Consider the following 27,931-nt stretch of genomic DNA (forward strand, 5'->3'; position numbering starts at 1 on the left):
TGATCAATTGCAGAGTTGGCCTTATTTACCGAACTACCCCTAGTGGACCACTATCTCACACACACACTTGAGCCTTATACATTGAATCAAATATTTCTTTAGCTTATTTGTGAGACCCTTAGCCGACTAGAGAGAGAGAGAGACTTGAGGAGTTGAGTTCATCTCAATATTGCTTAGAATTTGAAGGGAATTGAAGTGTAGATTGCTAAATTGAGCTCCTAGTCTTCTAATTCAAGACCTAAGGTAGAGTAATTACCCTCTTGCTTATGAATTGAGCTTGTTCTTGCATGATTCATGTCAAATTAAGGAGCTAAGTCTTGTTTTAGTTCATACATGTTGAAATAGAACATAATTCATGCATGCATGTTTGAATTGTTGGATTTTGAGTTGAATTCATGGCAAATTGTCACATGCATGTCCACAAATTTGTAATGGTCCATGTTTTCATCTTGTTTGTGAATCAATTGGCTCACTAGAGCATATTTTGAAGCTTGAAAGTTATTTAAAGATCATGCATGTCATGTTTGAAGATTGTTCTTGAAAATGATTTGAAATTGAGCTTGAATTAAACACCCTTGGGCTTTGATTTCTCAAAATTGAGCTTTGAACCATGTTATACTATGTGTTTATAAATGTTTTCCAGAAAATGGGCCCAAGAGGATTGGTTTTGATGCATTTGAGTGTGAGTTGGAGCTTGGAGGTGCAATCTGGAATTCCCAGATTTTGCACTTACGCTCGAGCGGGGAAAGTGGCGCTCGAGCGTGGAATCTGAGCATCCAGCATCTCTCTGCACTGTTTTGTAGTCCGCTCGAGCGGAGGATTGGGCGCTCGAGCGGAGTCATGTCTCACGCTCGAGCGGGCGTCGAGCGGAGATTTCACCCATCCAGTACTTTTACAGTACGCTCGAGCGGGAAAGTTTACGCTCGAGCGTGTACCTTTGTTGCATTACCGCTCGAGCGGGGAAACCTGCGCTCGAGCGGAACTCTGCTTTTCTGAAAATGCTTTTATATGTGCATCTTTGCATCCTCATCCCATTCTAGGCATTCTTAGGCCTAGTTTAAGATATCTTGTTGAGGATATAGATGTAGAACACACCGAGGCATTAGGGGTTAAGTTATTATCTTTCCCAACTGTGTAGCTTAGTGTGTTCAATCTGCTAATTGTGTAGGGTTGGCGACTGGAGAGGCACGCTCTAGCATACTGTAGCCCGAACTCTGTGAGTAACGAATGTGTAAAGATATGTTCACAAATGATTATTTTCTGAACAACTGAACTGTACTGTTTTCTGAACTGATTACTGTTAACTGAATGAATGTATGTCCTATATTCTGAACTGTATTGTGGCATCCTTAGCACCTACTTCTTACTGTTACTGTGACAAAATTCTCTGTCGGTTCCCTCGTGGAACCACTACTGTTTACTGACTGATGGCCATCATTACTGCTCGGTCTTTTAAGACCTACTGTTACTGTTATGCTAATGGATGTACCACATATGACTGTTTCCTGTACTGAGCAACTGAAATACTGATTGAAATGAACTGTTTTCATTACTGTAAGGACATTCATTCTAAACCCCTTTACGCTTTATGTTATTCACTGGGCTTTAGCTCACTGCTCATATATATATGTAGGTGTACAGGCACCGGATTGAAGCTAGAGGCGTCAGGGTTACTCCAGTTTTGTCAAGCCAGCCTTTGTGCCTCACTGCGAGGTTCCGAGCCTAACGTGTTAGGGCTTAGGGGTGTTTTGCAACTCCCCCTTTTGTACTGTTTCACTGTTTTGTATAGACTGAATGTTTACCGTACTGTTACCTAGGGTTGAGTCCCTAGTCTGAATGATTGTAAATATTGTGCATACCATTCTGTACTGTTTACGTATAAATGTATGAAAAATCTTTTCATATAGACTGTTGCAGCTCATTGGGCATTGTTTATTTACTGTTTTGGCTTCCGCCAGGCCCTGTACTCTATTTTACTGTATTACTGTTCAGCAGGCCTTCGGTAATCTCGGATTACTGGCCGGTTACGGTGCTAAACCCATAGGGCCGGGTTTGGGTCGTGACACACACAACATTTAAGAATGATAGAGCAATGGTCGGACCCCATCAAGCTTTCGTGAAAAACCTAAGCATAGGGAAATAAATCGCGCCATTCCGTTATAGCAAAAGCTTTATCCAATCTCTCCCAGACATTAGCAGGGCCAACTTGGTTATTAGACCAGGTAAATAGAGGACCATTAAACTCTAAATCCATCAGTGCATAGTCAAACACCCAATTTTGGAAACCTTCAATGAGATGCCTACTACATTCCACACCACCCTGTTTTTCCCACATCGAACCCACTTGATTAAAATCACCAACACAGAGCCAGGGGTAACGGTTATTAGAAGCTTGGGCTCGAAGAAGATCCCAAAACTCACATGTGTACCTCCGATTAAGGGGGGCATAAACAAAGGAAACGACCCACTTAATAGAACTACCACTGTAAGCAATAAGGCAATAGAAAAGATTTTTAAATTTAAAACGAACTTCTAAATTTACCTCATCCGTCCACCATAAAGCAAGGCCACCCGAAAAACCCTCCGGGTCAACATAGTAATGATTAGAGAATTGGAGACTCCGCCGAACTCTTTCCAGCTTTGAGACTGTATTTTTGGTTTCCATTAAGAAAACCACTGTAGGACGATGGGTTGACACTAACCCTTAGAGGATCTGGACTGTCAGGGGTCGTCCAATCCCCTGGCAGTTCCAGCTGAGAATCAGCATAAGGCTCGTGGCTGTTTAGGGCCAGCCACCATTGCCCATCCATCATCACCTTCACTCTCCGTAGGGAAAGTGCTTAGAACTTGAGAGCAGCAGTCTTCCACTTTATCACGAGGCCACTAAACCGGAATAGAGACCAACACCATTTCTGAAATGGGCGTATCAGAGCTGTCTACTGCATCCTTATGAGCCAATCAATTCATTTTACCCTTAGGTCGGCCCCTTAGAGAGCCTTTAGAGCCACAGCCACGGATAATGCTTTGCCTTCTGCTGCGGGACGAGAGGTTTAGAGCACTAATTTCAACCAACTCCTCACCTTTTAGTAATTTAGCAAGACAACCAAACACTTCAAAGTCAACCTAGGCTTTGTATTTAATCGATAGATCTTGGAAAATGTGGGCCATACAGCGATCAATTGTTGGGGCCAGCAAGCCCAGCTGGGTTAGGTTATTAGCCCTAATCTCTTCAATTCCAATCTCAAAAAAGGGTTCAAATTGGTCTAGAGTCTGTTGGGCTTCCACTAGAGGGATTAATTGGTCACTGGGCTCCGTCATGAAATAGGAAGGCCCGAGCCCAACTATATTAGAAGATGACAAATTAGGCCCAGTTTTCATTGCCTCACTCGTTGCTCCCAGTACCACTCCTGGGATCGTACTCTCAATAGTAACCACCTTCCCACCTTCTATATGCAGATCAGACAAAATGGCTCTGCCACCTGGCCCAATCACCTCCTCGTCAGCTGGGCTTGTAGACACCTCTAAAGGGATATCCCATATATCAGGTACAACCACGTTTGGGGCTACTGTACTATGGGGAGCCCCCACCTCAGCTCCTCCAAAGTCGACCCTACGCACCACCACTGACCGCCCTTGCGATAGGGCTTGAACCCTCATCTCCGCCTCATCCACCTAATGCTTGACTTGTTCCAATGGCATGTTCAATCTCGAGGCTTAACTAGTTCTCAAATCTGGTCCATAGGGAGAGTTCTTACCTTCTTCCCTTGAAACGAACTTACACACAGAGTTGACATGGCCAATCCGGCCACAATCATAGCAAAAATCAACAAGTTTCTCATACTTGTAATGCACCCAAGTCTCCATTTGCTCACTGCCAGGAGAGGAGTTGTGTTGAAGGAAGAAACCCAGTGGGAGAGGTTTGGTGACATCCATTTCCACCCTGATACGAAGGTAACTACGGTTCAGGAGCAATCCCTCATGCATAGCTTCGACCCCAATGAGATTACCTAACCTCTTACCAATAACCTCAGCATTCTGTTTAGTCATCTAAGCCACTGGGAGACCATGGACTTGAACCCAGAAAGGACTCCAGTGAAAAACCATCTCAGACGCGGATACCCTGGCGGAGAGGGGTTGTAAGACCAATAAATTGCCTATCACCGACCACGGGGCTTCAGCCAAAACACGCCGACGATCTTCAAGGTCCTCAAACTGGAATAAAAACCTATTTTTCGACCACGAAGATATCTCCAGTTTAGCTCTCGGTCTCTACGTATCCAAAAGGATATTGGAAACAGCCTGCTGATTCAGGGACTTGGAAGCCAAAATCTTTCCCAATAAACAGCGATTTGAGATGTCCTCATTTTCATCGGAGTCTTCACAAAGCTCAAACCAATCCTGGGTTGGCAGAGGAAGTAGAGAGTCTACCATAAGAGAAAGAGAAGAAGGCGAGACAAAGGGAAAAGAGGAACAAAAGAAAAAGTGGAGAAACAACTAACCAAGGAGTGCAAGAGGAGGCAGATACGGAAAAGAAGATGGGAAAACCCAAAAAACTACCAGAAGGTAGGGAAGCTCTCACAAGAAACGTAGAGAGAGAGTATAACTTTTATTTTTCATTCCATTTCCTTAGAATTACTAATCTATGGATTCACAATTCCATGTTTGATTGCAACTTTTATTAAGCGGATTACATAAATGATATATATTCAATCCGACGAAATTGATAAATTTTTACTATTGAGAAGGGTTGAGGATCATCTGCCTATTTTCTTGATGAAGCAAACCTCAATCAGAATGCTCCCTTATGCAATTTTTTATTTTTTTTATTTTTAATATTGTATTTCCATGTCGGATTTCTAAATAAAATTATAAAGAAAATGGAAAGGTGAATGAATTAAACGATTAGTTGTTTTCACTTTCTTTCTTTCTTTTTTTGCCTTCTATTGGAGGTGAGGACAAAGTTAATTTCTTTCTTTTTTTTTGACCACCAAGCTAACTCGTATGACTTCTAAGAAAATTTATGTTCGTAACATAGCTTTAATCTTTACAAGTGGACAACCCTATTCACTTAGAGCAACTACAATGGTAAAAATCATAACGGAATTTGTCAAAATTAAATTTTGTTTGTATCAATCAACGGTTCTCATGTTATTTTAACACAACCAACCATCATATCAATCTATGATCATTAGAATTATATTTCAAAAAGTATCTAAAGATCATGATTGACCTTTGTTGATGTAGCAAATTTCACACACTATTAGAGGATTTATTTTTATTTTTATGAAAGTATAACCCAAAATAACTTTGATTTAAAAATTTAACACACCATTAGAGGATTTATTTTTATTTTTATGAAAGTATAACCAAAAATATAACCAGCCACTATTTTTAATTTGTAATTTGTAAGGAAAACTAACTGGCCCCAAAGACTTCCAAAGGCTTACTTGTGACAATCAAAAATAGTCCTTGTAAGTGTTTGATAAATTACATTTTAAAAGGATTGAGATTCTTATTAATCCTTCACTGCATCATTCAAGAGTTGTGAAAAACTAATGAAATTTTTTTTTATTTAAATTTAAAAAATGTCATTAAAATTAATATTATTGACACAAAAAAAATTGCCCTGTTCTATTTTGCAAACTTAATTTTCTTGGGCCCTGGTTAAAGCCCTGTTGCATTCCGCCCACATCCGTTGGGCCTCTTGATTGAAGGTTTTTGGGCTCAATTGAAACCATGTTGGTTGTGTGCCCGCTAAGTTATGTGCTTACATGATTAAAAAAAAAAGAAAGTATAATAATAGTAAATCATAAAATAATATTGGCTAGACACATGGCCTTCACTTATTTTTTTTTATTTTTTTTTTTACTATGTGGCTATTTTAGCCTGAGTTAAAAAATCTAATTTGAAATGAGTTTTTTGATTTTTATAAAAGAAAAAATAAAATGATTATAATTTACATATGATATTTTGTTTTGTTAATTTTTTAACCTATTTTATATTTTTGTGACTAAAATAACCTCTAACTCACATTCCAAACATAGCCATAGTTACGTCTTTAGAAAATTAATTTTTTAAAATACACTTTCTACTTTGAAATTATGTTTTTTAGTAGACAATTTTTAAAAACAATTTTTTAACTTATTATACAGCTTTTAAAAAAAAATGTATAACAATATATAATTATTTTAAATTTTATCAATTAATTTTTTCAAAACACTATAAAAACTAAAAGAAACAAAGGAAGAGTTGAAAGAGTTATGCTAGGGGTCCCAAACAAATTATCAAATTTTCTACCAAATCTCTCACATAGATGTGGGACTCACACACATTGATTTGTGTGGATTCCACACCATGTGAGAAGTTTAGTAGAAAATTTGATAATTTGTTTGGGGTCCATAGCAATACTCAAGTTGAAAATCACTTTTGATTTATAAATAAAATGAAAAATCACTTGAATTTGATTACTAAAACAAAAAAATAAAAACAACAGTAAATTTTTACTATTTTTTTTAAACGTAGTGGGGCCCACCTGTTAATAGGGCCGCCATCTATTAACGTGCGCGTCGTTTGGAGTCTACGATGACCCATGAGATGAGCACAGGTTTTTCACATGCATCTCTCCTTCTCTCTGTTCCTCTCTCCTCCTTCTCCTCCAGGCGCCATTTCTTCCTTTACATTTTCCCTCTCTAGATTTCTCTCTCTCTGTCTCACTCTCTCTCTCTCTGAGATTCCATAATTAGGGCTAATATCTCCATCACCATAACCATTTCTAGGGTTTTTCCAACACTTCAAATCCCTAACATAATAATTTTATTCACCTCTATCAATATCTATATAGATACAGACATAGATATAGAACTAGATTTAGATTTAGATTCTCCTTCGTTATCTGAACTTTACCCAATTTTCTAGGGTTCAAGTATCAAGTTTTTTTTTTTTTTTTTTTTTGCTTTCTTGATCGCCATGGATGATTCGCCACAGCTTTTTCAATTCGTACAATCAGTGCTCATAGGCGTAATTTTCTCATTCCTTCTCGCGAAGCTCATCTCTGTAGTCGTCTCTTTCCGAGAAGAGAATCTCAGTATCGTTCGTGGTGACTCGGTTGAGAAGGAATTGAAGCCCTCATCGAGTGAATCGATGCCGATTATCGACGATTCAGAGAATTCTGGGGTTAGTGTTGTGGAACCATTGGTTATTGAACGGGCTAATTTGGATACAGTGATTGATGATGATGGTGGTGGTGGTGGTGGTGGTGGTGGTGATGATGATGCTGATAGTGATGATGATTGGGAAGGGGTTGAGAGTACTGAATTAGATGAGGAGTTTAGTGCTGCTACTGCATTTGTGGCCGCTGTGGCGTCGGACCGGTTGTCGCAGAAAGTATCTAATGATGTGCAATTGCAGCTTTATGGGCTATATAAGATTGCTACCGAGGGACCGTGTAGTGTGCCGCAGCCATCGGCCCTCAAAATGACTGCTCGCGCAAAGTGGTATTGCTCTATGCTCACAGTTTTTCAATTTCTATGCTGTTTTTAAGTATGCAGTACTGATTGTAAATTTTAATGTTTGATGGTGAGAATGTGATAACAGAGCTTAAAATTTTGACTTTCTTTCATATGTAGTAGCATTTGTTGATGATCATTGATTGTGCTGCTTGCAATAAATTTTTAAAGATGCCATGTGATGATTAGTGCCCAATAAGTGACAAGTCAAGGCAACAAAATCATTATTGGAGTGGGGCTAGTATAGCGAAAACTTAGGTTAGGTTCGTTGAGATTATTAAAGAATAATAACACCTAAGAAAGAAGAAAGTGTATGCATGAAATACAACATGAGGTTTCATTATGGCTAATAGTACAACATAGCCAATGGCTAAGCTAAGAACAATGCGTCGAAACTTAAAGACACTTGTAGGATGTGTTCTTTTTTCACTGCTCCTCTTTTTTTATTCCTTTATGAACTTAATAAAGCACATAAAGATAGAGCATGATGTTATCTTCAGTTATCCACTTTTAAAAGAGAGAGGGGTTGGGGAAGGGAGAAAAGAAGGGCGCATTTATGCCTTCATTTCGAAATTTAAACTTGTAGAAATCATATGGCGTCTTTTAAAGTTTTAATATAAAGTAGAAGATAAGAGTGTTTGTTTACTTATTTGTAAGGAAGCTTTACAAAGAAAATATTAGGATAAGATCATTTTTTTTTATAGCTCGGAATCTGGCCCATTGGACCAGCCAACTAATTTGGAAGACCAATTCCGCTATCCACTTGTGGGATTCCCAATTAAAACTAGGGCAAAAGCCCCCGTATGAACTGACCCCAAGAAATTGTTTGCACCTTGGACTCTAGGACGTTTCAAACCTGAGATCTGGGAGGGGGCACCCCCAAGTCTCAAGCCTTACCACCAGGCCAACTCCTTGAAATTTAGAATATGATCATTTAACCAACATGGTATCAAAATATTTAAAAAAAATGGAAATAGTATCTACACAATTTCTGACTATTTGTGGACAAAATAACCCACTCTAGAATTACACATGTTGTGTTTTCTTCATTTCTTTTTTGTTTAACATTCCGTCACTCTCAAGCTCTGTTATCAGAATCTTACGATTCGCGATTCGATTCACGATTCGATACGCAATTTTTGCAAAATTGATACGAATCTATGAGTGAATCTATTTTGGAAATGAATCTCTAGTGAATCGCACGATTCACAATCGATTCACGATTCGATTCACTTTTTACGATTCATGCAATTTTTGAAATTATTGTGTTCGACATATTTTCGACTCATTTTTTTCATTTTTTTAGTGAAAATGACATAATACAACTTCTAATAGTATTTATTACCAAAATAACCAACATATATATATGATTTGTTATTATTTTAGTGATCATGGAGTTTTTTATAGGATCCAATCAGATTCAGTCAAACCTAACATATTTTTAACCTTTCTTCTCATTTTTGTCCCCTTCAAAAAATTGTAATATATCTTCTAAAGATGTTTAAGATTAGAGTTACACTATGAATTATCTATTACTATTTTATTAAATTGAATACTACATGTGTGAGGTCAGTTATACCTGTTAAAATATTTTAGGCTTTAAAATAAAATATCCTAAATAATTCTTTCTTATTATTTGCTCACTCTTACTTAGAAAAGTATATATGCTTATTGTCCAAATATCAATATCGTTGTTAACTATTGTTACTTTAGAAATTAATAGTTTCTATTTGGTTATTACCTTTATTAAGAATGGTTGATAAAAAAATCTAAAAAGAAAAAGAAAAAGAAAAGGTAAGATGATGATTTTACATAGAAACCTTTGTTAACTTCTTACCTATTAAATTACGTGATTATCATTCAAAATAACATTTTTGTTGATTTAAGTTTAAATGTTTTATATTCATAAGATACATTTAACATCTAAATGTGTAGATATATGTTTTTAAGTGATTTAAAAAAAGTGACTGAATCTTTACGATTCACGATTCGATTCGATTCGCGATTTGGTATGAGATCATTTCGATTCACGATACGAATCCCGATTTGACAACTATGCTCTCAAGTTAAAAGCATTTCATGAAATATAAAATAAAATATACATTTGGAAAGCTATCTCTTCATGGTTAAGATAGAAATTGTGTTTCGAAATGGTTGGTGATCACTGTTAAGTCTTTCTCAGCCACTCTGTCTCTCTCTGTATATACATATGTGTGTGTGTATAAACTGTATGGTAGAAGAAAGATGATGAACTGTGATCCCGTTGTATGTTTACATAGAGATATAGAACCTACCCTGTTTTATCTCCATTTGCACACTATGCCATGCTAATTGGGACGATTTTCCTTCCAATATATATAAGAAGCATCAAATTATTATGATATTTTTAGTAATATTTTTATGTTATTAGCAGGATGTAGTTACGATATATTATCCAATGTATCAATTATTCTATGATGTTGTACGTAAAGGCTCAATTGTGACACTTGTTGATTTGACGTGCATGAGAGAGAGAGAGAGAGCATAGCTCATCCATTGTGTCATTGATTTTGTTATGAGATCATGATATCTATAATTTTTTCCTCTCTTTTTGGTTAGCTACTTTGTAATGATTTGTTGGGTTCTCAAGGTCTATTATTGTAGTTTACAAACTTACAGGTATGCTGTAAGTCTTATTGTGAAACATCTGGTGATTAAATAGCCCACGAAGTGGCAATATTGGTCAATGATAATTAGCAAATGTGGTAGAATACTCGATTTGTAATTTTTGGTATTTTGACATTATCTTACTGATGAAATCAACAATTTTTTATGTTCACATGGTAAAAGTTGTTAATTTTTAAAAATTACTTTACATTTTTAAGGTTGGGGACCTAAGATTTTCGTGGGCATCATTGGTTGTTAGGATAAAATTGAAAAGAAACGCATTTCTATTATTCTTGATATTTATTTGATAGATTATTCTTTGTTTTCCTTTTTAGTTTAAGTAATGATGTACTTGAGTTAGAAGGTTCCACATCTGACTAGTAGAAAGATTTTATTTTGTGGCGTGTGCTAGGCAAGCATGGCAAAAGTTGGGTGCTATGCCCCCAGAGGAAGCAATGGTGAAGTATATTGCAATTGTTACTGCGTTATATCCTACTTGGGCTACTGGTTCAACTTCTGTAAGTTCACAATCTTTCTGTTTAGTGGGAAGATGTTTTAAACTTTTTTCTGTACATCCGCTTAACATTCTTTTCTCTTTTGCATGCTTATACAACAAACTGATAAAAGAAGATAAAGGGTGGAGAGAGTAGTGATGCAACGAGTGGATATAATAAAGGACCAATGGGACCTGTTTTTAGCACATTTGTTTATGAGGAAGAATCTGGAAATGAGTTGTAAGGTTTTTTGAACCCGTACATGCATGAGACTGTCATAAATATTCTTGTTTTTTTTATGTGAAAATGGTCTTGCTTACCTTCTTGTGGTTTTGTGTAATTTTGTTGATAGACATCTGTTGATGAACTCATTGGTTCAGCTCTGAGTTGTTTAGCTAAAGGCGGAAGAATTAGTCTCTGGCCATTCTTTGCTGTTATTTTCTTGATAGTTTACTTTTTATCATTCTCCCACCTGCTATATCATCTTTATGAAATGCTGTTGGTTCAGGTAGATATAAAGTTGTATTTAACAAATTTATGAAAAGAAACCCAAGATATGCATGAGATGGTAGGGTTGAAGGTGGTGGGGCCTGAGGTGGAGGTTGGACTTTGCAAAATGATCTGTACTGATTCATGTTTTATAGGTATGGGAAGGTCAAAAAGAGTGTTTATTTTAGAGAAAGACGACTGGATTAACTTGTGAGTGAAAACATGTGAACACATGCAGATATGAAACACCATTCATTTTGTTTAAAATGTGTACTCGCTTCCTGCCAGTATAACGGAATATTAATTTCTTATACAGCTGTTTTTTTTACATGAATCATTTTCTTACTATTACTTCTAATCTGGGATTCAAATCTTGGAATAAGGAAGTTGATATTAGTGCTCAAGGTTTGTTGTTTGCTTTTCAGAAAAATGGATGCTATACATGCCTTTGCCAGAGAAGGAGACTGGGAGAACTTGCTTAAATGTATTGAGAGTGGTGTTCCAGTGAATTCGAAGGGTTTGTTTCCAAATATCTCTTCTTTCTATATGCTGTTGTGTAATTGCTTTTGTGATTTTATCAGCATTAAGATGTCAAATTGAATTGGTTGGGTGTAAAATTAAATTGGCCAAAATTAGAGATCAAGCTTAGATGAATGTTATCCTGTGCTATGCTTGGCTCATTCGCTCTCCTGATTATTTTGCACATGAGAGCTCACAAATGGAGGCACAAGTGTATGATCCTTGGCATGAGGTTCAATTGTTAGGATTTTTGTCCTCCTATATTTTCTTCCTTCGCTGAATCATTCAGACTAAGAAATTAGTGTACTTTTAGTTTCTTTGAAAACTTCAAATGCACAATTTCATTTGCCAATCTCTATTCTTGCTGTGTACTATGCCCTCCTTATCAATTCTTGCAGAAAAATTTCTAACATGAATTTTCTTGAAACAATGGTAGATAGTGAGGGTCGGACTGCGTTGCACTGGGCTGTAGATCGTGGCCATCTGAACATCACGGAATTGCTTGCAAGCAAGAATGCTGATGTTAATGCAAAGGTAATTTAAACTTCAATTAGTCACAAATGTTATGTAATTAGTTATCTATTGAACATTTAATCCTGTTAGATGTTGACAAAGTGGTTTGTCATCCTGCATGCATATCACATGTCCCAAAATAATTCCTACATGCATATCTTGTAATCCTCAGTTTGGTTAGAGGTTGTATATGATGAAATAAAACTGGTTGGTGGCTCGGCCATCAGATTGATTATTCTGGTTTGTGCCTTTTTTGTTTTTTGGGTGTTGGTTGATTATGCATTACATTGAGTCATTTCTTCTGTGGGCGGTCCTTGGAAGGATCTCACAATACCAGCTCTACAAGGACCTGTATTCTCTTAATTTTTTTTATTTTTTTGTTTTTTGTTTTTTGTTTTTTGTTTTATTTTCTGGATTTTACATGGTAGAAAACTGTTTCATCCTATACACATGGAGGCCGCAAGTTACAATTGGACCTACTAAGGCGCTGTTTGGGAAGTTTGTTTTTTGTTTTTTATTGGTTTTTTTTCACTAAAAGACAAATTGGTTACAAAATAAAAATAAAAAAACAAATCCAAACAAAATATCACATCGAACCCCATAATTATTTCACTTTTTCTCTCACAAATATCACATTCAACCACAAAAAAACCCAACTATCTTCCCAAACACCAAAAAAAAAAATTCTCCAATAATATTCTACAACTAAAAAAAGTTACAAAAAAAACCCACTGCCCAAACACCCACATAATAAGGAGCACTTTTGGGACATTTTTCTTTCATTGAAATATATATTGCTTTTGAATTTTTTAAGATTTGATAGACAAAAATAAAGAAGTTAGACATTCTTACATCAATCAATTTCCGTTATTTAACTATTATTATTATTATTATTGTGTGCTCATTTTTAGGACAATGAAGGACAAAGCCCATTGCATTATGCTGCTGTTTGTGAGAGAGAAGCAATCGCGGAGTTCCTTGTGAAGCAAAATGCTGAGATAAATCTAAAAGACAATGACGGTAACGCCCCTTTTGATCTCTGTGACATGAAGTGGCCTTTGTTGCAACATCCAGTAGCCTGACTGACTGACTTGTGATTGATTCTGTTTTTCAATTCCCAAACTATGGATTAGTTTGTTGTTTCTGTACATCCTATATACATTACCTCTCTAGCCTTTTCCATCATCTTTCATGATAACATTGGCATGGGGCTATTATGTTCTTTTCAGCCTCTTTCTATTTTATCATGCTTTCTTATGTTTGTTATTTGTTAGAGGTGCTGGATGAATTCAGAATGTGAAATTGATATGTTTAAAGCCTTGATATGCTTCAATTGTTTTTTCTATTTAAGATCTTTTATTAAGGTGGCGATTTCTAATGTTTGTCTTTTTTCTATTTTTTGTGTAAATAGAAAATAATAAACATTTTTGTTTTGTTTCTTTTTGAGCAAAAATATAGACAAATCTTGTTTGGTGTTTACAAATGTTTCGAAAAGGGCATGGCTTTCCTCCCACGGACTGGAAGGTGTGGGTCCTATTTTGATGATCTGAATTATTCAATATGTAGAACTCGTCGAGTATTATATGTTTGTAAAAAATTACATTAATCGGATATCGATAGTTATGTGATCAAATCAGATTTTTATAAGTTGTTTATTTTTCACTGTCCATTTTTTTCATACAAAACTGATTTGATCACACAGCTATCGATATCCAATCAACGTGATTTTTTATAAACATATAGTACTCGATGAGTTTTACACATTCAACGGTTCAGATTATCGAAACGGAACCTGTAGTGAGCCTTCACGGTCCCAAGAGTACCTTTTAGTCCGTGATTGGACTGGAGTATCTGAAAACAAAAGGCAAGAAAACATGTTTGCTGAGTTATCGGAGGTGGTGATTAGTAGTGGATGTGACTGGAAATGATATGGCAAGAGGATTGTTGAAGTGTGGTTGGAGGATTGCCCTTGGTTGTGGCCGAAGGTGGTGGGTGTAAAATGAAGAAATTAAAAGTTGTTTTGATTTTGACAAAAAAAAAAAAAGAAACACTTTTTTATTAATTTGTATTTATTTCAGTGTGTACTCGCTATCCACTTCAATTTCAGTTATTTTAACCTATCTAAAAGGAATACAAATTTGTGGAGTTTATTGTATTTTTCATAAATGGCAGGAGAAGTTAGTGTAATTTACTAGTTAAAAAATGTACAGTATTTAATGTATTTGGTATGGGGTCTAAATTTAAATTTACACTACATATTTTGAATTTTAAATATTTTTTCAAAATAGATAATATTTAGTTAAATAATTTAAAGAGTATTAGTGTAATTCACTATTTTTGTTTTTTTTCAAATTTGTCACATAACTTTCAAATAATCAATTTTTTTTGTATTATTTAAGTTATTTTTGCCTGATAAATAAGTAGAAGTTACCTCTAACATTTAGGCATATAAGAGTGTTAATTGGTAGGCATAAGAGTGTTCATGGGTCGATTTGCTTCGTTTGACATTAAATTTAAAATCAACTCAATTATGATCGGTTTTCAATTTTTGGATTCAAAATGCACTAGAACCAATCCAAATGAATGTAGCTGGAGTTGGAACTACAATTCCACTATATTTCCAATTCTATTATATTAAAAATAAGTGAAATTTAAATGTAACACAAACAAACAAAATGCAAAATATTATGGAAGAATTTTTAAAAAGTGGAGTGGAAAAAAAATTCCAACTAATGAAGGTACAAGATTTATTTGTATAATTGAATGCATAAATTACTTGTATTTTCATTATTTTGTAATTATTTTCTCACTCTCTATTTTTCTGATGTTCTCCCAAATATTAAATAAATTATTTTAAATCCTACAACCAATACAAATTAAATAAACTATGAAATAATTCGAGTTTCTAATACTTTTTTAGTTGACCTAATCATTTATGTATGTGAGAAATTATTAAATGCAATTAACTCCATTGTAATAGATCAATTAGGTGAAAACATGTCAACATAAATAAAATTTTAATACATATATAGGCTTAGTTCTAGGGTTGGTTCGGTTAAACCAAGAACCAATTCAAAATTATCAGTTTAATGATTTGAATATCTAGAACCAAACTAATATATTCAGTATGTTTGTTTGAACGGACTGGATAAGGGGAGATTGTACTCCATCAAACTGTTAGTCCTGGGATACATTATCCCCGGACTATTTGGTTAGACTGGATTTGTATTCTATGTTTGTTTAGTTATGGGATTAGATATCTGGATTAGATTATTTTTAGTAAATCCGATATTTGGTTGAACGGACTGGATAAGCATAAATGTTCAAAAGACTATTTTACCCTTGTAATTTATAATCTTTATTTAATATATAATTTTAAATTTGTAATCTATAATTTATAATTTAACAACACTAAAAAATTTTAATTTATAAGGCCATAATTTTTAATTTATTATTTTCAATTAAATTAAATTTATATTATATATTTTTTAAATATATAATTTTAATTTAATAACACTAAAAAAATAATTTTATTTAATATATAAATTTAATTTTTGAACAACACTAAAAAATTTTAATTTATAATTTATATTTTATATTTTATATTTTTTATTTAATATATAATTTTAAATTAACAACACTAAAAAAATAATTTATAAATGTTCAAAAGACCATTTTACCATTTTCCAATTTTTTATTAAGTAATAGCATGAGGGTTAAAATAGACATTCAACACATTAGCCCCATGGGATTACCAATCCCATGGAAATAATATCACCCATTCGATACAATAATCACTCATATAAGGGACTAAGGCCCCGTTTGTTTTGGGCTATAGGGAGGGTATTGGGACTAGTAATACCAAGGTATTACTAAAGCCCCTATTTGTTTGCAGAGAAAGTCTTGGGACTATTAGTCCCTTGGTATTGCTAATACCCTTGAAGGGGGATTGGTAAGGAGAAGGTAGAGATGGTATTAGAAAATAGTGAGGGGATTAGAAATTTTTTTATTTTTTATATATTGGGAATTTTTTTTTTTAAATATAATGTTTAATTTTTTATATTTTTTTATTTGTTTTATTATTTTATATAAAAATAATTTAATAATTCCTCACTATTAATCCCCTCACTATCAATCCCCTCACTATCAATCCCCTCCATTCTATCTCCTAAAACAAACGGGGCCTTAGTTCGAACGGACTATTAGTTCGAAGCAAAAAAATTGAACCAAACAACAGACTATTAGTCCGAAGGGACTAATAGTCCAATCCCATGGCCCAATCCTTCAAAACAAACACCACCAAAAATTAACCTAACCCAACCGAAGAGGTTAATTTGGTTCGATTATTCGATTCACTGGGTAATTTGAACACTCTTAATTTAACATAGACTCTCCGATTAAAATGAATTATAATTACCTCTTTTAGCTTGTAACAAACAATGTAGACTAAAAAAACATCACCCTATTGATTTACATGCATAGTCATTGACGATGAATAAGTTTGGGTTTGCACTATTAGGTTATGTTTGATTCACAAGACTAATAGTGAAAGTATTAATAATCCCATCAAATTAGTGTGATATTCACTATCCAATTCAACGACGCACCTAGGGCTAGGCATAGGTGACTGCAACCCAACCCAAAATTTAAAAAATCTGTAGAAATTTTTTTTCCCAGCCCAATCTAACCTCTCAACCTCTCCCAACCCAGTCCCAAATAAGGGCCAATAGTTTTTTTGTTTGTTTTTTAGATAAACAGCCTAATAGCAGCCCAATACTTACCCAAAAAAATAGATAGACAGCCCAATAGGTTTGTATTTGTTTAAAAAACAAATCTTTCAAAACAATCCTCATAGCTTCCAATAGATAGGCATTGGCCCTCTCTTTGTCGTCTCCAACAACTCCACTTTCCTAACATTTTTTGGAAGTGTAATTAACCAATTATTTTATTTCGTTGGTTAAGAATGGATTTGATTAACAATAGTTTTGAAATTTTGTCTTTATGCATCAAATATTATATTGCTCTAAATTTTTGAACTTTTAATGAGTTTTTTTTGACATATATAAAAATAAATGAAAGCCTAAATAAAAATTATTGAGGATATATATAAAAACTCTAATATTTAAAATTATTGCGAATATATCCTGGTTTAATATTAAATAGGGCTAATTTTTTTTTAAAAAAAATTTAGGTTATAAATAATGGAACCTCCACCACTCAAAAAAGACAAAATCCTTTTCTCATTCTATCAATTAAAACAAAAGTCTAGTAGTACAGCATCCAACATTTTCTGATGTGCAATCGCCTTTCATGCCTCAAGCAAATCAATCAAGCGAATTTGATTCAACTGTTATTGAACGGGATATTGGTTTACACTTGCAAATTTGTGAATATCTAGTTAATTAATGGGATGAGATTAGACAAGCTTATGTGAACTATCAACCTAAACTTGATTATCCTAGGTCTTCATTTGGAAAGCAGAATCGCCGATTCCAACATATTTGGTTTAAATAATTTTCTTAGCTAGAGTATTCTCCTTCAAATGATAAAGCATATTGTTTTTCATGCTTTTTGTTTGATCAGCCAAATATGTCGATCAATCATTATGTGCTTGCTGATAAGGGGTTTAACAATTGGAAGAGAGTAAATAATGGATCCAAATGTATTTTTTTGCTTCATGTTGGACTTGCATCTTCATCGCATAGTCATTGTGTTATTAGTCATGATAATTTAAATAAATCTTCCCAACACATTGAAAAAGTGTTGAATGCACAATCAAAAGAAGAGATTTTAAAGAATCGAATGCGGGTGAAGGCAACAATTGAAACCATTCAAGTATTTGCTCTTCAAGGACTTGGTTTTAGAGGTTATGATGAAACCTGACTTCATTGAATCAATGTAATCTAATTGAACTATTAAAGTTCAAGGCGAGAGCGAATGACACACTTGAGAGCATTTTATTAAAGAATGCTCTACAAAATGCCAAATACACTTCTCCGAAGATCCAAAAGGAGATTTTGCATATACTTGCTAACAGAGTTAGGAATATGGTTTTTGATGAAGTTATAGAAGGTTATTTTTGTATTCTTGTTGAAGAATCCTAAGACAAGTCTAAAAAAGAACAAATGGCCCTTATTTTCAAGAATGATGGTTTGCTAGGAGAACGGTTCTTTGATATCGTGGGTGTCGAAAATACATCTGCATTGACTCTTAAAAAAAAGATATCAAATATCCTTTCTCGATTTAAGCTCCCTATTCAAAGCATGCATGGTCAAGGGTACGATAGTGTTAGCAATATGCATGGCGAATGGAATAGACTTCAAGCTTTATTTCTTAAAGATTGCCCATATGCATGTTATGTACATTGCTTTGTACATCATCTACAATTGGCCTCAATTGTGGCAGCAAAAGATGAGCCTAATGTTTGGCAATTTTTTTCTCATTTGAGTTGTATTGTCAATCTTGTTGCTTCTTCTCCAAAGTACCTTGGTGAGTTAAAATCTTTTCATATGAGTGAGGTTCAAAATATGTTGGCTAGTGGTGAGTGTCAATCTGGTAAAGAGGCCAATCAAATTGGTACATTTCATCAAGCTAGAGCTACTCGTTGGAGCTCGCATTATGACTTTGTTAGAAACTTGATTGATATGTATAAGGCATCTTGTGTAGTTGTTGAAAGTCTCAAGAAGAGTACAAATCAACAAATTCGCAGGCAAGCTAATGGTGTTTACAAAGTAATGAAGAGCTTTGAATTTATATTCGTCTTGCACTTGATGGACAACAATTTGGGAATTGTGAATACACTCTATCAAGCCTTGCAACAAAAAACTCAAGACATCTTAAATGCAATGAAATTAGTCTCCACAACAAAAGTTTCTCTTCAAAAACTTAAACACAATGATTAAGATATTTTTCTTGCAAATGTGGTGTTATTTTGCAATCAACATTACATTGCGATGCATGATATGAGTTCTCCTTATTAAGATGGTACAAGTCGTCATCGTTAACAAGATCACATTATAATTGAGCATCATTATCACTTTGACATATTCAACTCTACAATTAATTTTCAATTGATGGAGTTAGAACATAGATTTAATGATAGGGTAGTGGAACTTTTTTCTCTTAGCTCGGCTTTGGATCTTAGTGGCAATTTTAGATCTTTTAATGTGAATAATATTTCAAATCTTGTCGAGAAATTTTATGCCCAATATTTCACTTCTCAGGACATCCATGCTTTGAGATTTCAATTAATGTATTATAAGCTTGATGTTGTTTGTAATCCCGAGTTTCATAAGTGTGTGGGTGATTTTCCGACCACACTGCCCCCTTAGTAACCAGCTGGAGAGCACTGGCAGAATAGATGGCACCTGACTGACCTGCAACAGAAATATAAGAATCCCGCGGTGGTTTTGACCACCTGGGGGCACTCCGACGATCAAGTCAGTATATCTCTCAAAGATAAATCAAGTACTAAACTCACAAGTTTGAGTATCAAAAGCATACCTTAGACCCATGGGGGTGCCTCTCTTTTATAGCCAACACAATCCTAGTCCCAAAAGGAGCCTGGCCCTAATGGACTTAGGATTACTGCTAATCTAGGACTCCCAGTGGGATTAGGATAAACTCTCTAAGAGTCTTATCTTTATCCAAACTGAAGTCTTCTCTCAATCTAGGACTCTTGTCCATATCCAAGTTGAGTTCCCTCTTCATTCTAGGACTCTTGTCCCTTATCCGCTTATCTCGGATTCCGATATCTTCGGAGGCAACCTCGGCCTAGCCGAGATGACCTCGGCACAACAACCAAGACACGTGGCGCCTCGGTTGACACGTCGGCGTCACCTTGCCACGTGTTGGTACTCAGAAAATATTTCCCCACAATAAGATATCTATCCTTGCCAATTTGTGCTAAGAACTATTTGTGACAAGAAAGTTTGAGCATTACACAATGATCTACGAATTGATTCGTCTTGTGTCGACCCTTCCTGTTTCTACGGTGACTACGGAAAGAGCATTTTCGGGTATGGAGCATGTTAAAACTGTCATTTGCAATTCAATGGGGGATGAGTTTCTTGCAAATTGATTGTCTCTCTACTTTGAACGAGACCTTACTTTGAAAATTGATCTAGATTCTTTAATCGATGAATTCGAATCTTTAAAAACTCGTCGAGTACAACTTAGTTAGATTGTTTGTAATCAATAAATTTAGATATTGATCTAGATTATATTATTAAATTCTCTTTTTTCTTATGTGGTTATACTTAAAAATATATTTTATAATTTTAGAATAATACTATAGATACCAATTAGTGTACTAACTAGTGTACAAATTAATGATGTGACATAATTTAAGAGGTTTTTGGTATTTATAATTTACTTAATGAGTGAGGTCAATAATAATGTCATAACTAATGTTGGTACACTAGTTAATACACTAATTAGTGCATGTAGCACCACCGATAATTTTACCTTAATATTAGTACACCTCATCGATGAATTCTAGGTCTACCCTTGATCCAATTGGATTAGTAGAATAAATTATCCCCTTATCCGTTATTTGATTTGCATTTGATAAGAAAACATATAAATATAAGATTATAACTATATTTATCTTCTTTTTCAATCTTTGCATCAATGTTTCTTCACAATCTTTATTTTATCAAAAAATTTTCATAAGCGTGGTTTTGAAAAAAAATTATAAATAAAAGCAAAATAAAAATACAAAATACAAAGGCCATGTTTGGTTTGCTTTTTAATTTTATTTTCAGAAAATATAAATTAATCTGATAAAATAAATATCAGAAATATTTTTAAATTTTTAAATATTATTTTTAGCCTTCTAAAATATAAAATTATATAAAAATAATAAGTGTTTTAATTTTTAGTCAACGGTAAAAGAGTGTTTTTATTTTATTTTCCAACTCAGGAGATATAATCCCACCCTACCCCATTGCTAATAATCCTACAAATTTGTTAGATTAATTATCTATTGAATTAATAATCCTGAAACAAAATTTTACAACAAACACAGAATTATTGGGCCAACGGATTAATAACCTCAATCTCATGCTCTAATCCTATCAATCAAATAAGCCCTTAGGGTGTACTTGTTTGGACGGACTGGATAAAGAGGAATTGTAATCCATCAGACTATTAGTCCTAGGATACATTGTCCCCGAACTATTTGGTTGGATTGGATTTGTATCCTATATTTGTTTAATCATGAGAGTAGATGTTTGGATTGGACTATTTTTAGTGAATCCAATGCTTGGTTGGACGGACTGGATAAGAATAAATATTCAAAAGACTATTTTACCCTTGTAATTTATAATTTTTATTTAATATATAATTTTAAATTTGTAATCTATAATTTATAATTTAACAACAGTAAAAAATTTTAATTTATAAGGCCATAATTTTTAATTTATTATTTTCAATTAAATTAAATTAAATTTATAATTTATATTTTTATTTAATATATAATTTTAAATTAACAACACTAAAAAAATAATTTTATTTAATATATAAATTTAATTTTTTAACAACACCAAAAAAATTTAATTTATAAGGCCATAATTTTTAATTTATTATTTTTAATTAAATTTAATTTATATTTTTTTATTTAATATATAATTTTAAATTAACAACACTAAAAAAATAATTTTATTTAATATATAAATTTAATTGTTTAACAACACTAAAAAAATTATAAGGCCATAATTTTTAATTTATTATTTTTAATTAAATTAAATTTATAATTTATATTTTTAGTTAATATATAATTTTAAATTAACAACACTAAAAAAATAATTTATAAATGTTCAAAAGACTATTTTACTCTTTTCCAATTGTTTATTAAGTAATAACATGATGGTAGAATGGACATTTCACAAATTAGTTCCATGAGATACCAATCTCATGGAAATAATCACACTCTCCCTCTTAGGATACAATAATCCCTCATATAAATGACTAATAGTCCGGAGGAACTATTAATCCGAAGCAAAAAAATTGAACCAAATAATGGACTATTAGTCCGGATGGACTAATAGTCCAATCCCATAGAATAATTTCTCAAAACAAACACACTCTTAGGTCATGTTTGATTCACAAGACAGTGAAGTATTAATAATCCTATTAAATTAGTATGGTATTTACTATCTAATTGGATTAATATCCATTTGATTAATAATCTCATACCTACCTCATTATTAATAATCCTATAAATTTTTTAGATTAATTATCCATTAGATTAATAATCCTAAACCAAAATATTAAAACAAACATAAAATAATTAGGCCCACAAATTAATAATCCCAATTCCATATTCTAATATACCCAATTAAACATGCCTTTAGGCCATGTTTGTTTGGGCAGACTGAATTAGCATTCTCATGACTAATAGTCCTACGACTACGAATCCGTTGGATTATGTATCATATCTTAACTAATAGTCAAGTTTAAAATAATTAGTCTGTACTTTAATTGTTTAACCAAACATCGGATTAATAATTTTATTAGACTATTAATCCAATCCCAAGCTCATGTCCACCCAAACAAACATGACCTTACTGTATTGACAATATATGATGGTAGTTCTCTGTAATGTATGATGGTAGTGTATGATAACTATGGCGGTCTTGTCCGCATATAATCTCCCGAGTAAAGCTTTGGACCCCAGTGGGGGTACTGGGGTCCCCTCCCATTGGTCCAAAAAAACAGTTTTTTTTTTTTTTTTTTTTTTGAGTTTTCAGCCAACCCCAGGCCGACACGTGACACTGGGGGTCACTGGGGTCACCCCACTGGGGTCTGTACCATTGCTGTAATCTCCCCATAAATAATTACAAGTATTTTTTGGAAAATACAAAAAAATGTTTTGATTTCGTAATTCGATGTCCATCTTTACATTCGCCCCCTTCTTCATGTGTTCTCACTCTCTCTCCTAGGGTTTCTGAGCGGCGCTCTTACTCTTCTCAATCGGAGACTGTGAACTCTCTCTCAAGTCCTCATTAATCGAATTCAAGACTTAGGTAATTTCGTAATCACCTTTCCAAACCCTCCCTTTCTTTTACTCAATTTCAATCTGATTAGGGTCGCGTATGTTGATTTCTATGTTCGATCTGTTTTTCATCGATTCAATTTTCTCTGGTACTTAAAATTTTGTATCTTTTGTTTTAGCCAGAAGAAGAAAAAAAAATTGGGTCATCAATGATCATTGAAATGTGTTTAAATGCTTTAACTTGATAAATTTTGTTTATTAACCTGTGAAATGTCGTTAGATCGGCTATTTGCATCGGTAATTTTTTGGAAATTTGAACTGTTCAAGTTCTGGTGGATTGGTTTTTGAGATATTTGGTTTAGTAAAATTAGGGTTTTGAATGGATCTTTTTAAGTTCCTACTGAAAAACCCTATTGTTCTAGTGATGTTAGTTGATTTAACGTGTGTTAAGCTTTCATTTGTTATCTTAATGTTCTTTTCACGGTTGATACAGCTGTAACTTTGATAAACTTTATTTGTTTTTCTGTGAAATGTCATTAGATCGGCAGTTGGCACTGGTAATTTTGTGGAAATTGAACTGTTTAAGTTCTGATGGGTTGGTTATTCAGAGATTTGGTGTACTAAAATTAGGGTTTTTGAATGGACACCCCCCCCCCCCCCCCCCCCCCAACCCAACCCAAAGTTGCTCTAATGGTATTAGTGAAGTTAATCTGTGTTAATCTTTCATTTGCTCACTTAATGTACTTCGCACCGTTGATACAGCTGTAAACTTTTCTATTGTTTTCTGGCTCTACACGAATAATGGAGAAAAATGTTAGATTTGTTTGCTTTTTAATTTGGATATTGTATTTGCTATCTGTTCAGATCTGTAACAATTTGGTGTCACTGACTCGTGATTTTGCTAGTACATTAATGTACTGTTTTTCTCTTTCTAAACATAAAAATGTTTAAAGGGGAAGAACAGTGCTTGTTTGAATCTTGCAGTTCTCAATTGTGAGTTAGTTATTGTTTGTTCCATTTAATTTTGCTAACTCGTTGTGTTCCACTCCGGTTGCTTGCCCCTGTATAATTTTGTGTCCCCATTTCATAAGCTTTATATAAAATATATTTGGGATTGGATTGTATGTTGTGGGCAACTTCCTCTGGATTTGTAATCATTGTGTGTGTTTAATTTATAAACATGTGATACTCTCAGATACGGTATGGCAATGGAAGTCACTCAGGTTCTTTTGAATGCACAATCGGTGGATGGAGCTGTCCGGAACCATGCAGAAGAAAGTTTGAAACAGTTTCAGGAGCAAAATCTTCCAGGTTTCCTGTTATCTCTTTCGGGAGAGCTTGCTAACAACGAGAAGCCTGTAGATAGCCGTAAATTAGCTGGTTTGGTTCTTAAGAATGCCTTAGATGCTAAGGAACAACATAGAAAGTTAGAGCTTGTTCAAAGATGGTTGTCATTAGATGTGGCTGTAAGGAGCCAGATTAAGGCATGCCTGCTGCAGACCCTCTCTTCTCCTGTATCTGATGCTCGGTCAACTGCATCACAAGTCATTGCTAAGGTAGCAGGCATTGAGTTGCCACAGAAACAGTGGCCTGAACTAATAGGTTCACTCTTGTCTAACGTCCACCAGCTTCCAGTTCATGTCAAGCAAGCCACTTTAGAAACTCTGGGGTACTTGTGTGAAGAAGTTTCTCCAGATGTTGTAGACCAAGATCAAGTAAATAAAATACTTACAGCTGTGGTTCAGAGCATGAGTGCATCGGAAGGGAACAATGAAATTAGGCTTGCTGCTACCCGAGCATTATATAATGCTCTGAGCTTTGCCCAGGCAAATTTTAGCAATGATATGGAACGTGATTATATCATGAGAGTTGTATGTGAGACTACACTATCCCCAGAAGTGAAGATTCGGCAGGCAGCTTTTGAGTGTTTGGTCTCAATTTCTTCGACTTATTACGAGAAATTAGCTCATTATATACAGGACATCTTTAACATCACAGCAAAGGCTGTGAGGGAAGATGAGGAACCTGTGGCTCTTCAAGCTGTTGAATTCTGGAGCTCAGTCTGTGATGAGGAGATAGATATATTAGAAGAATATGGGGGTGATTTCACTGGGGACTCTGACATTCCCTGCTTTTATTTCATCAAGCAAGCGCTCCCTGCTCTTGTTCCTATGCTGTTGGAGACACTTCTTAAGCAGGAGGAGGATCAGGATCAGGATGAAGGGGTTTGGAATCTTGCCATGGCTGGTGGCACGTGCTTGGGTTTGGTGGCAAGAACTGTCGGAGATGATATTGTCCCACTTGTAATTCCATTCATTGAGGAGAACATAACCAAACCTGATTGGAGGCAAAGGGAAGCAGCCACTTATGCATTTGGTTCCGTCTTGGAGGGTCCGTCACCTGACAAATTAGTACCTATTGTTAATGTTGCTCTAAATTTCATGCTCACTGCTTTAACAAATGATCCAAATAGCCATGTCAAGGACACAACGGCTTGGACCCTTGGAAGAATATTTGAATTCCTACATGGTTCGACTATGGAGACACCCATAATTACTCAAGCGAACTGTCAACAGATTGTCACTGTTCTGCTTCAGAGCATGAAGGATGGCCCAAATGTTGCTGAGAAGGCCTGCGGTGCTCTCTATTTCCTCGCTCAAGGTTATGAGGATGTGGGTTCTAACTCTCCCCTAACTCCTCATTTCCAGGAAATTGTTCAGTCTCTTCTCACTGTTACTCACAGGGAAGACGCTGGGGAATCACGATTAATAACTGCTGCATATGAGACCTTGAATGAAGTGGTGCGGTGTTCAACGGATGAAACAGCTCCCATGGTGTTGCAATTAGTTCCGGTCATTATGATGGAGCTTCACCAGACTGTCGAATCACAAAGGCTTTCATCTGATGAGAGGGAGAAGCAGAATGAGTTACAAGGCCTTCTTTGTGGGTGCTTACAAGTTATTATTCAGAAGCTAGGGTCATTAGAGCCAATTAAGTATACGTTCATGCAGTTTGCTGATCAGATCATGAATCTTTTCCTTAGGGTTTTTGCTTGTAGAAGTGCCACTGTGCATGAGGAAGCAATGCTTGCCATTGGAGCCCTTGCATACGCAACTGGTCCAGACTTCATGAAATACATGCCGGAATTTTACAAATATTTGGAAATGGGTCTCCAGAATTTTGAGGAGTACCAAGTCTGTGCCGTGACCGTTGGTGTGGTGGGTGATATATGCAGGGCATTGGAGGATAAGGTTTTGCCTTACTGTGATGGAATTATGACCCAGCTTCTTAAAGACTTATCAAGCAACCAGTTGCACCGATCTGTGAAGCCTCCCATTTTTTCATGCTTTGGTGACATAGCCCTGGCTGTAGGAGAGAATTTTGAGAAATACTTGATGTACGCCATGCCAATGCTTCAGAGTGCAGCAGAGTTGTCTGCCCACACATCAGGTGCTGATGATGAAATGGCAGAGTACACAAATCTTCTGAGAAATGGGATTTTGGAGGCATATTCTGGTATTTTTCAAGGCTTCAAAAATTCTCCGAAAACTCAGCTGTTGATTCCCTATGCGCCTCACATCCTTCAGTTCCTGGATAGCATCTACATGGAGAAAGACATGTGAGTTCTTAGTTTCATTCTTGTAGTTGCAATAATACTTGTTCTGATTTATTTATTATAATTTCCGTCTTATCTATCTTGTACTCTCAGGGATGATGTGGTGATGAAAACTGCCATTGGGGTCCTCGGAGATCTAGCAGATACGTTGGGAAGTAATGCTGGTTCTTTGATTCAGCAATCTTTGTCAAGCAAAGACTTTTTAAATGAATGCTTGTTGTCGGAGGACCATTTGATTAAAGAATCTGCCGAATGGGCCAAGTTGGCAATTACCCGTGCAATTTCAGTTTGATGCTACTGCCACTTGGTTGGTACATATACTTTTCCTTTTTACAAGTCCCTGCATATGCATATGGGTGTGTGGAGTCAGGGTCCATGAGTTGCATGTTCACCGCGTCATCACAGGTCATCATCGCCATTGTCAGACAACAGAGGAGTGATCGTCAAGTTGTCACTAACTTTTGCATCAGCACCATGGGTTCACTAATTTTTGCATCGACACCATGGGTTTGGGTTTCCATTTGTCAGAAAGGTGGAAGTGGGGCGGTGACCGGTCCTCGGAAATGGGTTTGAGTCCTTCACTGTGAAGTAAACCACATATCTATATTGGAGGATTGGGGGGCTGTTTGGCAGGTGTGGTTGATATGCTGAATAGAGAGAACTTGACCTCTGCTTGGTCATTAGTTCTTCATTGGTGGTGGTTATTGTTGAGATGCCATCTTGGGAGAAAATACCCCATAACCATCTTGGTGATGCCATTTTCTCCAAGAGATGTGAATGTTATTTATGTTTTTTTTGTTTTTTGTTTTTTTTTTTTTTTTTGGGGGGGGGGGGGTTGTTCAGGTTCAGCAAGGTTAAATAATGTGTTGTAATTTACTTGTTTGCATATTCATTTGTGAGATTGCTCCTTACCTTTTGAGGCGATGAAACCATACTCTTTGAAACAATTTTTTTTTTTTTTGGGTGGTGGGGTGTTTAAGAAATTGCTGATGAAACCATACTCTTTGAAACAATTTTTTTTTTTTTGGGTGGTGGGGTGTTTAAGAAATTGCTGTTTCAATTAGATTGATTCTGATAGTTGAAGCTTCTAATTTGATCAGACATACAAACTATAATTGTGGAGTAGACGGGTATGGTAAACTTCAGTGTTATG

At 35.0% G+C, this 27,931-nt stretch overlaps 3 protein-coding genes across 4 annotated transcripts; all 3 read left to right on the forward strand.

Annotated features, from left to right (window-relative positions):
* The first annotated feature begins 6,537 nt into the window (after nt 1–6,537).
* On the forward strand, nt 6,538–13,529 carry ACBP1 (acyl-CoA binding protein 1). 2 transcript variants are annotated; one of them, XM_028243714.2, is made up of 6 exons: nt 6,538–7,493; nt 10,564–10,669; nt 10,779–10,885; nt 11,560–11,651; nt 12,090–12,187; nt 13,078–13,529. In XM_028243714.2, the coding sequence occupies exons 1-6, from the start codon at nt 6,967–6,969 to the stop codon at nt 13,246–13,248; spliced, it is 1,101 nt and encodes a 366-aa protein (XP_028099515.2). In that variant the 5' UTR covers nt 6,538–6,966; the 3' UTR covers nt 13,249–13,529. The 2 variants fall into 2 exon arrangements, with proteins under 2 accessions (XP_028099515.2, XP_028099516.2); XM_028243715.2 differs by having other exon boundaries at nt 6,566–7,493; nt 10,782–10,885.
* A 4,762-nt stretch (nt 13,530–18,291) lies between these two features.
* On the forward strand, nt 18,292–19,068 carry LOC145797551 (uncharacterized). Its single transcript, XM_082884934.1, has one exon. The coding sequence runs from the start codon at nt 18,292–18,294 to the stop codon at nt 19,066–19,068; it is 777 nt and encodes a 258-aa protein (XP_082741060.1).
* A 3,944-nt stretch (nt 19,069–23,012) lies between these two features.
* LOC114299056 (importin subunit beta-1) lies at nt 23,013–27,725 on the forward strand. The gene is made up of 3 exons (XM_028243724.2): nt 23,013–23,193; nt 24,358–26,781; nt 26,872–27,725. The coding sequence occupies exons 2-3, from the start codon at nt 24,365–24,367 to the stop codon at nt 27,068–27,070; spliced, it is 2,616 nt and encodes an 871-aa protein (XP_028099525.1). The 5' UTR covers nt 23,013–23,193; nt 24,358–24,364; the 3' UTR covers nt 27,071–27,725.
* Nucleotides 27,726–27,931: the final 206 nt, after the last annotated feature.

The sequence above is a fragment of the Camellia sinensis genome, chromosome 8 (assembly GCF_055761805.1).
Source record: "Camellia sinensis isolate YWXY chromosome 8, ASM5576180v1, whole genome shotgun sequence".
Lineage (NCBI taxonomy): Eukaryota > Viridiplantae > Streptophyta > Magnoliopsida > Ericales > Theaceae > Camellia > Camellia sinensis.